Source organism: Jaculus jaculus, chromosome 13 (genome assembly GCF_020740685.1).
Source record: "Jaculus jaculus isolate mJacJac1 chromosome 13, mJacJac1.mat.Y.cur, whole genome shotgun sequence".
In the NCBI taxonomy this organism is placed as follows: Eukaryota; Metazoa; Chordata; class Mammalia; order Rodentia; family Dipodidae; genus Jaculus; species Jaculus jaculus.
The window spans coordinates 26,685,256-26,701,140 of record NC_059114.1 but is presented as its reverse complement, the minus strand read 5'-3'; the positions used below and the strand labels follow the sequence as shown (position 1 = coordinate 26,701,140).

General features: G+C 47.7%; 1 protein-coding gene across 2 annotated transcripts in view; it reads right to left on the bottom strand.

The window, feature by feature from the left end:
* The window catches only part of Tmem120b (transmembrane protein 120B), a 48,472-nt gene extending 33,969 nt beyond the window's left edge, over positions 1-14,503 (bottom strand). The window contains exon 1 of one of the 2 annotated variants that reach the window (XM_004668470.2): positions 14,383-14,503. In XM_004668470.2, the coding sequence (XP_004668527.2) occupies positions 14,383-14,451 (69 nt within the window). In that variant the 5' untranslated portion in view covers positions 14,452-14,503. The remainder of the gene's footprint in view (positions 1-14,382) is intronic. The other variant, XM_045133061.1, reaches the window with a different exon arrangement.
* Between the last annotated feature and the right edge of the window lie 1,382 nt (positions 14,504-15,885).

The following is a 15,885-nucleotide window of genomic DNA, read 5'->3' as shown; positions in this document are numbered from 1 at the left end:
GGTCTGTGGCTGCCTGGGCACCACAATGGCAGAGTGTGACAGAAGCCACATGCCCTCCAAAGCTTAAAATCTTCATTATCTGGACCCTTGTCAAAAAAAGTTTGCCTACCCCTGTGCTAACCCATTTGGGAGTTAGCTATAGACAATATGCTTCTCTACTCCTAAAAACTTTCATGTTCAACGCGAGGAGCAATGACATTCTGTCCAGAATAAAATTACTTAACCTTGACATCACAATGCTCTCACCTCACATACCACCCTAAGTAACATATATACATATATTTATTATTTAAGAGAGAGAGAGAAATGGGTGCACCAAGGCCTCCAGCCACTGAAAAAAAAAAAAAAAAAAAAAAAAAACAAAACTCCAGCTGTGTGTGCCACTTTGTGTATCTGGCTTTATTGGGGAATTGAACCTGGGCCTTCAGTCTCTGCAAGCAAGCAGTTTAACCTATGAGCCATCTCCCCAGCACCTAATTCCTATTTTGCCATCGATTTCTTTCATGGCACCTTTCCTTCAGACCTTGGGTCCTGTTCAATCGCACACCAGGTATTCCTGTATATACTGTCTTTTTTGTTGTTGTTTTATTTTTTTTTTATTTTATTATTTTTTTTTGAGTTAGGGTCTCACTCTAGCCCAGAATGACCTAGAATTCATTCTGTAGTCTCAGGGTGGCCTTGAACTCACAGCAATCCTACCTCTGCCACCCAGAATGCTGAGACTAAAGGTGTGAGCCACCACACCCGTCTTTACCTCTGTCTCTTTAACCTAGGACAGAAACTCAACCTTCATCTTGCATGAACTCAGTCCAGTCATGAGAATGAACCTCAGTCTGGGTTCACCTGATGTTTCCTCACAAATAAATTTTGTTTATTCAGTAGGCCTGGAATGACACAAGGTGATATGTCCTCTGAGTGAACTGCTTTATTTTTATTTTACTTGACAGAGGGGCGGGGGAGGGAGGGAGAAAGAGAAAGAGAACAGGTATGTTGGGGCCCCTTGCCACTGTAAACAAACTCCAGACGCATGTGCCACCTTTTGCATTTGGCTTACTTGGATACTGGGGAATCGAACCTGGGTCCTTACTTTCCTTCAGGCTTCACAGGCAAGCACCTTAACCACTAAGCCATCTCTCCAGCCCCAATTTGGTTTTTTTTACTTTTTTAAATGTAATTACACAGAGTGGTTTGTTTTTGGTTTTATTTTTGTGTTTGGTTCTGGGGACTGACCCCAGGGCATCATACATGGATAAAGTGTTTTTAGAAAAAGCAATATGCAAAGACATAGAATACAGCCTGGAAGAATACACAGCAAAAGGTATAAACTAGAAGGAATAAGCAGCTGTCATGTGGCACTGCACACCTGCAATCCCAGCATTTGGGAGGCTGAAGCAAGGAGGGTCACAAATTCACAAACATTTTGGGCTATAGAATGTGTCTGCAGTCAGCCTAGATTACATAGCAAGATCCTGTCTCAGAAAGAAAAGGAAAATAGAACCTGGGCGTGGTGGCACACGCCTTTAATCCCAGCACTCCGGGAGACACAGGTAGGAGGATCACCAATGAGTTCAAGGCCAGCCTTAGACTACATAGTGAATTCTAGATCACTATGGACCACAGTGAAACCCTACCTTGCAAACCAAAAAAGAAAGGAAAGAAGGAAGGAAAGAGGGAAAGGAAAGTAAAAAGGGGCAGGGCGTTGTGGCACACATCTTTAATCCCAGTGTTTGGGAGGCAGAGGTAGGAGGATCGCTGTGAGTTCGAGGCCACCCTGAGACTCCATAGTGACTTCCAGGTCAGCCTGGGCTAGAGTGAGACCCTATCTCAGGAAAAGAAAGAAAGAAAGAAAGAGAGAGAGAGAGAGAGAGGAAGGGAGGGAGGGAACGAAAGAAAGAAAGAAAGAGAGAGAAAAGGAAAAAGGTAATGAAGGAAGGGGAAGGGAGGGAAGGGGGATTGGTAGTGGCCACTTCTGGGGAAGAAGAAGATGTGTTAAAGGGTTTATCAATGCAGACTGTAGGGTTTTAATTTTTAACAAGCAACAATGTCTTCATGTTGCTTATGAATTAAATATTCATTATACTGTGGAGGGTCTGTGAGCATCTGGCAGCTGCTCCTATAGCCTGTCTTATCTCTCCAAAGAGCCTAGCACCATAGTGCCAAGAGGCTGAATGACCCTTTATCTCCAAGAGCCACACCTTCTTTCTGGTGTCTTTAGTTACACCCTCCAGCCCTGAGAAAACTTATTCATCACAAATAGCAAAAGTCAGTTACTGTGTACTGGGGATACCAGGTGGACACCTTTGTTGAGCAGTTTTAGCCAACATCATGGACACTGTGTTCTTCCTGACAGAAATCCACTCAGAGGAGCTGGACATAAGGCTTAGCATTTGAGGAGCTTGCCTGCAAAGCCTGAGGACCTACATTTGATTCCCCAGTACCCAGATGCAAAAGTGACGCATGTGTCATGCTGGAGTTTCTTTGCAGTGGCTGGAGGCTGTGGCATACCCATTCTCATTCTATCTCTCTCTCACACACACAAATAAATAAAATATATTTTTTTTAAAAAAAAAAAAAAAGAGCCGGGCGTGGTGGCACACAACTTTAATCCCAGCACTTGGGAGTCACAGGTAGGAGGATGGCCATGAGTTTGAGACCACCCTAAGGCTACATAGTGAATTCCAGGTCAGCCTGGGACAGAGTGAGACCCTACCTCAAAAGACTAAAAAAAAAAAGAGAGAGAGAAAGAAAAAGAAAAACTGATGATTCTAGTCCTGATCATGTTAACTTCCCCCAACTATTGCAGGCTTCCCAGCTAAGATCTTGAACATCTTAAGGCACAGTCAAGTCTCTCAAGTATGCCCTGTCTAAATTCTTGGCCCCCAGAATCCACAGGTTTTAGGCAGTTACCATTGTTCTACTAACAAAGAGAGGAAGGGGGAAAGGGAAGGGAGAGAGTGAGAGGGAAGGGAAAGTGGGAGAGAAAAGGTGCTGCCCCCTTGAAGCTGGTTCATTTTGGGGATTTTTTTTTTTTTAGACCAGCATTTTTCTGTGTTTTTCTTTTTCTTAATTCTTTTTTTAAAAATATTTTATTTATTTATTTTATTTGAGAGAGAGAAAAAGAGGCAGACAGAGAAGGAATGGGTACGCCAGGGTCTCTAGCCACTGTAAATTAACTCCAGACGCATGTGCCACCTTGTGCATCTGGCTTATGTGGATCCTGGGGACTCAAACCTGGGTTCTAGGCTTTGCAGGCAAGTGTCTTAACTGCTAAGCCATGCCTCCAGCCCTTTTTGGTTTTTTGAGGTAGGGTCTCACTCTAGCCCAGGCCAACCTGGAATTTACTAGGCAGTCTCAGGGTGGTCTTGAACTCATGGTGATCCTCCCACCTCTGTGTCCTGAGTTCTGGGATTAAAGGCGTGAGCCACCACACCACTGTTTTTATTCCTTTTTTGTTTGTTTTTCGAGGTAGGGTCTCACTCTAGCCCAGGCCGACCTAGAACTCACTCTGTAGTCCCAGGCTGATTTTGAACTCACAGCAATCCTCCTACCTCTACCTCCTGAGTGCTGAAGTTAAAGGTGTGCGCCACCACACGTGGCTTGGTTTTAGTCTTAATAGGTCTTGGCAAACTGCCCCACAGGTAGCTATGCCACTGTATTCTCTCACTATAATGCAGGACAGCTGGACACACCTCCCCAACATTCAATGCTGTCTACATTTAATTTCTTCCAGACGCTTTTGTTGCTGTTCCCCCCCCCCCACCACCAGGTAGGGCCTAACTCTAGCCCAGGCTGACCTGAAATTCACTATGTAGTCTCAGGGTGGCCTTGAACTCATGGTAACCCTCCTACCTCTGCCTCCCAAATGCTGGGATTAAAGGTGTGTGCTACCATGTCCAGCACACACAAAAAATTTTTTATTTAGGTATTTGAGAGCAGAGAGAGAGAGAGAGAGAGAGACAGAGTGCACAGGCATACCAGAGCCTCCTATCACTGCAAAAGAACTGCAGACAAGCAGGGCTTTGCAAACGTGTGCCTTTAACCCCTGAGACACCTCCCCAGGTCCCCATCCCCACTAGTTCTGAAAGTAGTAAGATGGAGGTCCAGAGTTAGTAGAGCTATCAATATTTGAGGGCCTTGCCTAAGAATGAATAAAACAGAAAAAAAAAAAAAAAGGCTGCAAGTGGCCGGGTGTGGTGGTGCATGTCTTTAATCCCAGCACTCAGGAGGCAGAAGTAGGAGGATCACTGTGAGGTGGAGGCCACCCTGAGACTACATAGTGAATTCCAGGTCAGCCTGGCCTGGAGTGAGACCGTACCTCAAGAAAATATGGCTGCGAGGGAGTGAAGGCTGAGCCCCAGTGCTTTCACTGGTGGTCCCAAGTCCTTCCCCATGAAGCATGTCCTTGACTCCCCCACTGCATATGTGGCTTTGTTCTGTGTGGCTTTGCCAGTTGTGCTCAGTGCCTTCATTTCTGAGGCAAATGTTAGACTCTAGACTAAGGGGACAAAGAACAGAACTTGCCTCTGGGCAAAATTAAACACACTGCTTAAGAAGAGAACCCTGGGCCAGGCATGGTGGTGCACACCTTTAATTCCAACACTTGGGAGACAGAAATAGAAGGATCACCATGAGTTCAAGGCCACCCTGAGATGACATAATGAATTCCAGGTCACTCTGGGTTAGAGTGAGACTCTACCTTGAAAAACCAAAAAAAAAAAAAAAAAAAAAAAAAAAGAGAGAGAGAGAACCTTGGACTAATTACCAGAACACTGTTATCTTCAAGTTGCCAAAACCAGGGACTTGAAGAATGAGGAATGATTCCTTCATCAAGCCAGCAGGGAAGCACACACCCAAGCCTGCAGGTCCCTAAACATCCATGCTGGGTAGTATTGCCACCACACTCTAGACCTAAAGCTTTATTGTTATTCTATCTATTTATTTTGAAGTAGGGTCTCACTCTAGCCCAGGATGACCTGGAATTCACTCTGTAGTCTCACGGCAATCCTGCTACCTTGCCCTCCCAAGTGCTGGGTTTAAAGGCATACGCCACCACACCTGGCCTACCATGTCTTTAAAAATATTTTATTGGGGGGGGTGGAGAGATGGCTTAGCTGTTAAGGCGCTTGCCTGCAAAGCCTAAGGACCCACCTCTCCAGCCCTATTTCTTTTTGTTGTTGTTGGTGTATGTACATTTGATTTTTTGGTGTTTGGAGGTAGGATCTCATGCTAGCCCAGGCTGACCTGCAATTCACTATGTAGTCTCAGGCTGTCCTCTTGAACGAACAACGATCCTTCCACTACCTCCCAAGTGTTGGGATTAAAGGCATGCACCACCACGCCCAGCTGTTTTCACTTTTTTCTTTTCTATTTTTTGGTTTTTCGAGGTAGGGTCTTACTCCAGCCAGGGCTGACCTGGAATTCACTATGGAGTCTCAGGCTGGCCTTGAACTCACGGGAATCCTCCAACCTCTGCCTCCCGAGTGCTGGGATTAAAGGCATGCACCACCACGCCTGGCTGTTTTCACTTTTTGTGTGATGAATATAATGTTGCCATGCATACTCAGGTACAAACCTTTGCGTAGACACGAATTTTCATTATCGTAAAAAGGGTAGATACTAAGGAAAATTGCTGGGTTGTATTTTAATGAAAATGTCTGGGCTGGAGGGCTGGCTTAGTGGTTAAGGTGCTTGCCTGAGAAGCCTAAGAACCCATCTTCGACTCCCCAGATCCCACTTAAACCATATGCACAGCACACAGGTGAGGCAAGTGCAAGGTCATACATGAAAGCATCTGGAGTTCGACTGCAGTGAGTGAGGCCCTGGTGCACCAGTTCTCCCTCCCTCCCTCCCTCTCTCTCTCTCAAATAAAAAAGAAACTGAAAAAGAAAATGTTGCAGCCAGGTGTGGTGGTGCAGCAGTAGGAGGATCGCCATGAGTTCGAGGCCACCCTGGGACTACAGAGTGAATTCCAGGTCAGCCTGGGCTAGGGCGAGACCCTCCCTTGGAGGAAAAAAAAAAAAAGAAAATGTCAAACTGAGGAACTCTTATTCTTCACTTCTAACCTTGGCAGCAGATGGGATCGAGAGAGATCCCCCACGCTGAGAGCAAGTACTCCAGAGACAGAGCCGTGGACTTCTTAAGCCAGCTTACTAAACACAACTGACTCCCACATAAAGTTGCCTCATCTAAAAATAACCACGAGTGCTGGGGGCACCAAGGCAGACAGGCGGCTGTGGAGGGAAAGGTTCCATTCTGCAGCTCTAAGCAAGCCCAACTGTCTAGCTGGAGAAACGGCTTAGTGGTTAAGGTGTTTGCCTGCGAAGCCAAAGGACCCAGGTTTGCAGTGGCTAGAGGCCCTGGTGCACCCATTTTTCTGTCTGTCTCTCTTGCTTGTATGACCTGGAACTCACTCTGCATTCCCAGGTTGGCTTCAAACTCATGAACTCACAGCTATCCTTCTACCTCTGCTCTAATCCCAAATGCTGGGATTAAACGCATGTACAATCATGCCCATCTAACAATATTTTTTTTGATTTTTTTAAAAATTTTATTAGCATTTTCCATGATTATAAAAAAATCCCGTGTTAATTCCCTCCCTCCCCCCACTTTCTCCTTTGAAATTCCATTCTCCATCATATTACCTCCCCATAACAATCACTGTACTTACATATATACAATATCAACCTATTAAGTACCCTCCTCCCTTCCTTTCTCTTCCCTTTATGTCTCCTTTTTAACTTACTGGCCTCTGCTACTAAGTATTTTCCTTCTCACGCAGAAGCCCAGTCATCTGTAGCTAGGATCCACATATGAGAGAGAACATGTGGCGTTTGGCTTTCTGGGCCTGGGTTACCTCACTTAGTATAATCCTTTCCAGGTCCATCCATTTTTCTGCAAATTTCATAATTTCATTTTTCTTTACCGCTGAGTAGAACTCCATTGTATAAATGTGCCACATCTTCATTACCCACTTATCAGTTGAGGGACATCTAGGCTGGCTCCATAAAAATAATTTTTAAAAGGACTACAGGGGCTGAGAGCCGGGCGTGGTGGTGCACGCCTTTAATCCCAGCACTCGGGAGGCTGAGGTAGGAGGATCGCTGTGAGTTTGAGGCCACCCTGAGACTACATAGTGAATTCCAGGTCAGCCTGGGCTAGAGTGAGACCCTACCTCGAAAAAAAAAAAAAAAAAAAAAAAAAAAGAACTACAGGAGCTGAAGAGATGGCTTAGCAGTTAAGGCTTGCCTGCAAAGTCTAAGGAGCCAGAGTTTTTAAAAAATATTTTATTTATTTATTTGAGTCAGAAACAGGCAGAGAAAGAGGGAAAGAAAGAACACATCAGGCTTCTAACTACTGCAAACATACTTCAGAACGGGTCACCTGAGCATCTGGCTTACATGGGTACTAGGGAATTGAACCTGGGACTTTAGGCTTTGCAGACAAGCGCCTGAACCACTAAGCCATCTCTCCAGCCCAGGACCCAAGTTTTTTTTTTAAATATTTTATTTTTCTTTATTTATTTGACAGAGAGCCAGAAGCAAAGAGACAGGGAAAGAGAGAATGGGTGCACCAGGGCCTCCAGCCACTGCAAACGAACTCTAGACATGTGAGCCCCTTTGTGCATCTGGCTAATGTGGGTTCTGGGGAATCGAATCTGGGTCCTTTGGCTTTGCAGGCAAATGCCTTAACCGCTAAGCCACCCCTCTAGCCCGAGGACCCAGGTTTGATACTCCAGTACTCCTGTAAACCAGATGCACAAGGTGGTGCATGTGTCTGGAGTTTGCAGCAGCTGGAGGACCTGGCACACCAATTCTCTCTCTCTCTCTCAAATAAGTAAATAACTAAATAAAATTAAGATTTGGAGAGTTAAAGCTGGGAGTGGTGGTGTACGCCTTTAATCCCAGCATTCAGGAAGCAGAGGTAGGAGGATCATTGTGAGTTCAAGGCCACACTGAGTCTACATAGTGAATTCCAAGTCAGCCTGGGCTAGAGTGAGGCCCTATCTCGAAAAAACAAAATAATATAATAAGAAGAAGAAAAGGAGGAGGAGGAGGAGGAACAACCAAAAAAAGGTAGACTGCATCTGGCTGGGGAAAAAATTATGCCGACATTAGCTCTGTGAGCTGGGATGCCCCAGCATCTTTCCTTTGTACCTAATTACTGTCCTGCACATGTAAAAGACACAAACAAGTGACTTTTCAATGGAAGACTCTGAGCTGGGTCACCTCTCCCCTCCTGAGACAGCACACTCCACCCTGGAGATTAACGACTCCAAGTCCCAATATGGCTGTGAAACATATGGAGGCATCTCTTAAAAAAAAAATTATTATTTATTTGAGAGACAGAGGAAGAGGCAAATAGAATGTGCACGCCAGGACCTCTAGCTACTGCAAATGAACTCCAGACACATGTGCCCCTTGTGCATCTGGCCTATGTGGGTCCTGGGGAATTGAACCGGGGTCCTTAGGCTTTGCAGGCAAACACCTTAACTGCTAAGCCATTTTCCCCAGCCTCCCTGGAGGCATCTTCTTAACACGCTGACACAAAGTCTTGAGATCCAGAACAAAACACCTTGCAAGACTTTACAAACAGGCTGAGGATGTGGCTGGGGGCACAGTGCTAGCGCAGCATGCACAAAGCCCTGGGTTCCAGTCCCACACGACACAAACCAGGCTTGGTGCTGCAGGCCAGTAATACAGGCACTTAGGAGGTGGAAAAAGGAAGATCAGGAGTTCAAGGTCATCCTTAGCTACACAGTGAGCTGGAGACTGAGGTATATGAGGCTCTAAGTCTAAAAAGGGGGAAAAAAGAACCTCCAAGATGAGTCTCCTGGCACCTCTAGATAGGCTCTGGTGCAGAAACATCAGAAGCTGTTGGCCATCTAGTAGATTACAAGAGAGCCAGGGCTGCCACCAATGTGTACGCTGCCTAACACCTGTGCCTCTAGCTGGGAGTAAAAAGAGATTACTTTTCTGTAGCTAGCTTTCTAAGAAATCCTCTTCAGGCCAGGTATAGTGGCCATATGCCTTCAGTCCCAGCACCTGGGAGGCAGAGGTAAAGAGGATTGCTGTGAATCCCAGGTCAGCCTGGGCTACAGCGAGACCCTACCTCAAAAAACCATTAAAAAAAAAGCCAGGCGTGGTGGGGCATGCCTTTAATCCCAGCACTCGGGAGGCAGAGGTAGGAGGATTGCCGTGAGTTCAAGGCCACCCTGAGACTACATAGTGAATTCCAGGCCAGCACTGACTAAAGTGAGACCCTACCTAGAAAAACCAAAAAAAAAAAACAAAACCAAAAACAGACATCCTCTTCACACAGACTTTCAGACGATGGCTACAATTAAAGAAGACCTATCACCAAATAAACACTCCAAGCATGGGGAGTTACTTCACCTGAAGTGTGTCATTTATGTGCTGGGAAACAATCGGAGTCATGTCCCAAGCCCAATTAGTGATGTCTGCAAAAGAAGCAGCGCGTAGTGTTATACAGACTCATGAATGTTGGGCCAGGGAGACAGGTAACAATGGCTAAGTGATTATGTTCCACAGTCAGTTCAAATCCAAGCCTGCCATTTACTAGCTGAGTTCTGTAATCTCTCTATGCCTCAGTTTCCTCAGCTGTGAAAGGTATGTGAAAATAGTAATGTGATGTTACAAAGATACAACGTCCACAAAAAGAATCTTCGGGACTGCAGAGATGGCTTAGAAGTTAGGCCGCTTGCCTGAGAAGCCTAAGGACCCAGGAATGAGTCCCCAGTACCTACATAAACCTACATGGTGGCACATGCATCTGGAGTTCTTTACAGTGGCTGAAGGCCCTGGTACGCCCATTCTCTCTCTCTCTCTGCCTCTTTTTCTCTGTCTGTTCTCTCAAATAAATAAATAAAATAAGCCAGGCATGGGGGCACACACCTTTAATCCCAGCACTCAGAAGGCAGAGGCAGGAGGATCACGGTGAGTCCAAGGCCAGCCTGGAACGAGTGTGAGTTCGGTGGATGGGACTGATCCCACTCCTAGCTCCAGACGCAGACAGGTGACCAAGGCCTGGCCACTCACTGCACAGTGACTGGCTAAGTAAGGGATATCACATAACCAAGCTGGACCTTGCTTTTTATGTTTTTTTTCTTTTGAAGGGGGGCAGTCTTACTGTATATTCCAGGCTAGCACTGAACTCATGACCCTCCTTGTTCCTCAGCCTCCTAAGTGCTAAGATTACATGTGTGTGCCACCATACCCAGAGTGCCAGCGGCTATCTTTGTTACATCACGGGAGAGAAAGAATGTCTGATAATAACACTGAGCGAAAGGAGACAAAGAGAGACAGAGACATAACATGAGCTCCTGCATCCAGCCTTGACTGAGCCATTTTGCACTGGACTTCCCAGTACCTGAGCCAGTAAGCCCACTTTTTGGCTTAAGACCAGCTGAACTGGGTTCCCGTCACTGAGGGGTTGAGACACAAGTAAGAGTTCTGACCAATGCAGCATGTGGAAGTTTCACAAGCAGGAAAAGCGGCATGGCAAGCTCCAAAGTTTCCTCTACAGCTAAGTCTCCAGATACTTGGAGGCCACTGTGTCAGGGCACATCCATGTCAAACAGCACGCCTGGGTTCAAATTCGGACGCCGTCGGTTTAAAGTGCTGACCTCTCAGCTTCAGCAGCCTTACGTCTGAAGTAGAGGGTTGCTGTTACAGTCCGTGCGCACTCAGTCTCCTGTGGTTGTTGCATTACTGTCACGCTTCGCTCCAGGTCGGACAGTGGCAGAGCTAGGGCCTGAACTCAGGAAGCCGGTCTCTCCATCCAGCCTTCTTGCTGCTATACTTACTTGTAAAGAAAGAGGTCCTTAAACCAGGCGTGGTGGCGCACGCCTTTAATCCCAGCACTCGGGAAGCAGAGGTGGGAGGGTTCGAGGCCACCCAGAGACTACAGAGTTAATTCCAGATCAGCCTGGACCAGAGTGAGACCCTACCTCGAAAAAAAAAAAAAAAAGAAAGAAAGAAAGAAAAAGTAAAGAGGTCCTAGCCCGGCATGGTGGCCTTTAATCCCAGCACTTGGGAGGCAGAGGTAGGAGGATCACTGTGAGTTCGAGGTCATCCTGAGACTACACAGTGAATTCCAGGTCAGTCTGAGCTAGAGTGAAACCCTGCCTCAAAAAAATAAGGAAAAAAAAAAAAAAAAAAAGAGGCTTCATGATACTGGTTTTCCTGTTTCTTGGTCTGTCTTTTAATTTTACTGTGTGCTAGGATTTGAACTCAGGGCTTTGTGCATGTACACACAGCAAGAGACAGAGGCATGCCCAGTCACTGGAAGTAAAAGCTAAAATTGGGCTGTGCAGATGGCTTAACGGTTAAGGCACTTGCCTGCAAAGCCAAAGTATCTAGGTTCAATTCCTCAGGACTCACATAAGCCAAATGCACAACATGGCACATGCATCTGGAGTTCTTCTGTAGTGGCTAGAGACCCTGGCGCACCCATTCTCTCTCTCTCTATCTCTCTCTCTATATATATATATATCTGCCTCTTTCTCTCTCTGTGTCACTCTCAAATAAATAAATAAAAATGAACCAAAAAAAGTTTTAATAAAATAAAATCATTTTTTGAAGGGGGTGAGGTATGTCATTCTCATGCTTGCTCCAGAAGTACTCTTACCCACTGAGCCATCTTCTCAGCCCCCAAAGCTAACATCTTTCCAATGGCTGCAAGGCCCTATCATCCCTGAGGTTAGGCATTGAGAGAAACTGCTCCCTGGGCTGGGAGGGACAGGGTCAGGTTTCTAGTGATGCAAGGCAGGAACTGCTTATTATTATATCACCTCTCACTATGTCTGCAAGTGACCTTCTGTGGTCTTGTCACAGGCCAGGGAACCAGGCACAGGCTGATCTCAGATTAATATTCAATTCATGAACAAGAGAGAAACCCCAATCACCTAAACATCCAGTCCTCATAAAGACTTAACTGACAGCTACGATTCACAATTCAAAGAAAACTGACTCCTCTAGAACTCCCCAACATTATGTTAGCTGTGGGGGGGGGGGAGGGGGAAGGGAAATTCCAAAGACCTTTTAAATGTTCCAAGGTCTGAGAAGTATGCTTCCTCTTTCCTTCACTTCGAAGAGGGAAGGAGCAGTAAAACAGATGCATGTCATCCCACATGAAGCCCACAATCCAGATTCTCCAGGCAGATGTAGGAAAACTGTGATTGACCAGGATTTTCTCGTGATAAAAAAGAAAAAAGTCCCTGCCATTGTTAATCTTTCTAATTGTGATCTGTGTATCCCCTCCCACACTTTACTTTCCTATTCCCCAACAAATGTCTTTCATTGGAGTCTCTATCCAACACAGGCACAGTGTACGCCCTGGACTCAGGACATGCATAGATCCAGAGACTTTCTTCCTTGGAAGTCAGAGCTTTCACATGTGGCCAAGGAGCCTCCTAATGTTGCTATATTGAAGTCCAAGCCCCAACCAGACCATTAAATAGCTGTGTGACCCCAGCTGGGGTAATTAGTATGTCCAACCTTCAGCTTCCTCATCTGTGAAGGGAAGATACACATGGTGTTCTACTCCAGTCTTTGTATGATCTTGACCACCCAGGAAGCTCTCCCTCACTGGCCTCGGACCCAACAGCTATCAATGCCGAGAACCAGAACCAGCAGAATCCCTCTTCTCAAAGTAAGATCCAGTCTGTTCCAGTTGCCCCATCTCTAAAGACCCAGACAGTCACTCAGCAAGCACTTTTACAACCCTTACTGCTTACCACCAGGAGATGAAAATCCAGATCAACTTCCAATTGCTCTGTCCCTCACATACCTGACCACCTACACATCTACTGACAGAACATAACACATCAAAGGCTCCTATGTAATTTCTGCCTGCCAAGACTTGCTATCTAATTGCTGGTAATTGTATTAATTACATAGTCCTTATTTGTAAAGCTCCTCCTCTAGTCTATGGAAGACCAAAGGGGAAAACTATAAACAAAAGCCCACAATGGAAACTTCTTCCACCCCCTACTCTAAACCCACCCTGTGGCTCCCTGGCTGGGAATGACCTCCCAATGGAGCCCAATGGAAGGAAGCGTTGAGAAATGGCTGACTGTTCCCCGTGGGAGTGGAGCCAAAAGTCGGAAGAAGCCATCCCTAGACCTGAAAGAAAAAACCCACACATGTAGAGTCCAAGAAGGAAAGGACAGTCCTGAGCACTTTATCCTTTGCACATGCCTTAACAGCATCCTCGTTTCTGCTCAGGCTCTCCAGCACCCCTCTATAGCCTGACATCTAGAAAAAAGATATCATCATGGACACGCTTGGTAACATCCTCCCCTCCCCCTCTCCTCTGGACACAGTAGGGGACCAACTGCAGACCAGAGCTGCAAGGACAGGGAGAATATCCGTGTGTCTACCAACATGAGCAGAGGAAGTGTGTGTGGGGGGGGGGGGGGGGAAGGCTGTGTGGTCTGATTTCAGGCAAAGAGAACACAACCCCTTGAAAAAAACAACCAGATGGAACATCTCCAAGAATGTCCTTCTGATCAACCCCAAGGTTTCAAAGTTTGTAGTCCCCAGTACAGATAGCTGAGGAGTTTCTGAGCCCATCAGGAAGGATGCTCCTGCCAGGACCCGGTGGCAATGCCACTCTCTCAAGAGAAACCTACTCCCACCTTCGTCCTACCTGGTGTAAGGTTCTGAGCCAAAAGGGTGAGGGTTGGGTGTAGCCCCATCACTGGGTGAGGCACCCAACTGTCAGAAGTGACAGATGCTTGCTGGCCACAGTGCCACACTCAGCCTGCAGTGACCCAGTGGTGGCACAACTCAAGAGGCGGCCCCACACCAGAGCCCCCAAAGGCAGGGAGCAAGGGTGCTCAAGTACAGCGTGGGGGCTCAAGGTGAATGACTGCTAGGAACATCTTCCAAAATGGGGCTGCAGGAGTGAGCTGGCCCGCCAGCACAGAAGGGGGGTGGAGCTGCCAACTGCTGCTCAGGGGGGGTGCAGGGTTGGGGGATACCCTGCGGCGGTGGGGGCTGGGCTGCTCTCCTTTGAGCAACCCCCTCCTCCATTTCTTCCTCATGAGCACACCTGGAACCGTTCTTGGGGGTCACAGACAAACTTTCTGCGGCAAAGTAAATGAATGGAGAGAAGAGCTGATAAGAGGGCGGGAGAATGGGGGGTAGGGAGGTTTCGGCCGCGTGCCCCATGAGGGTGAAGAACCAAAGCGCTTAAAGATGGGGAGGGGACTGGACCACGCCACCTATCAGTGCGCAAAAAACAGGTTAGGGTTACCCTCTAGGCCCGGATCAGCACACCTCTGGGGATGGAAGGGGCAGGAAGGGGAGGGCAGTGCACCGCAAAGTAGCAGAGTTGCGGGACCAGGTGGCCCGGCCCTACCTGCAGTTCCTGAAATTCTCCCTCCAGCTCGTGCCACTCGCGCTCGCAGCGCTCCAGCTGCCCTGACATGGTGCAGTGCCGGGTACGAGGCGGCGGCGTGGCCCAGCCCGCCCCCAGCACCCCACGGCCGCCCGCTAGCCGGCCACCCCGCGAGGAGCCAGCTGTTCCTGCGCAGCCCGAGCCACGCGCGCACCTGACGTCACGGGCCCCGCCCCGGCGCGCGCCCCGCCCCCTCGCCCGAGAGGCGGGGCCGCGCATGCGCACGCGTCAGTCTGACTCCGCCCCGGGCCCGGGACCTTGCAACCTGGCGGGCTCGGCGGGGTCTGCCGGTGCCGCCAGGAGCTTAGGGGCGCCTGTGCGCCTTCAGGGTCTCTCTTCTCAGAGGTACTCTGGAGCTATTCCGCAAGTTGCATTTTGCGGCTTATGTGACGACTGGAGAAAGGTTTTGGAGAGGTGACTGCTCACCCCTTAATACTGCCCGACCTCGGGGCCAAACCAATGCCTCCTGAATAATCCCAGAGCTGGCTGACATTGACCATGCAGCAAGGTCGGGGGCAGAGTGGGGAAATGCAGAAAGGGCCCTGCCATCTCGCACTGGCATTATTTATTGCAACCCATCCATCCCAGATTCCTGTCCTCTAAGACACTGGGTGACTCTTGACAGCTGTTTCTGTACCTCAAATGACACAACTACCTCCAAGCTAATTGAATCCAGTTCCCTCCCTTTCCCTGTAAAGTTCTACACCACCTACCCCAGCCTGGCTTCCCAGTCACACCTCCTTGCCACCTGAATCTAGCTCTCCACCATTGTTTCTTCTCATCCTGGCCTTGCATTCTTCCTTCAAAATCCTCATGCCATTGTCGCTTTCTCATCCCGGCGCCTGGAGTGGTGATCCACACCTGTAATTCCAGGCAGAGGCAGGAAGATGGTAAATTTGAGGACAGTCTGGACTATGTAGCAAGATCCTATCTTTCAAAACAAAAGAGGAGCTGGAGAGATGGCTTAGCGGTTAAGCGCTTGCCTGTGAAGCCTAAGGACCCCGGTTCGAGGCTCGGTTCCCCAGGTCCCACGTTAGCCAGATGCACAAGGGGGCGCACGCGTCTGGAGTTCGTTTGCAGAGGCTGGAAGCCCTGGCGCGCCCATTCTCTCTCTCTCCCTCATCTGTCTTTCTCTCTGTGTCTGACGCTCTCAAATAAATAAATAATTAAAAAAAAAAAAAAAAAAGAGGAGGGCTGGAGAGATGTCTTAACGGTTAAGGCACTTGCCTGTGAAGCCTAAGGACCCAGGTTTGACTCCCCAGAACACATGTAAACCAGATAGAAACCCAAGGTGGCACGTAGTCTAATGTTCCTTTGCAGTACCTAAGGCCCTTGCGCTCCAATTTTCTTACTCTCTCTCTGTCTCTCAAATTAAAAAAAAAAAAAAATTAAGAAATTTAAAAAAGAAAAATGAGGAGTTGATATGGTGGTGTACACTCTCAATCCCAGCACACGAGGATTGCT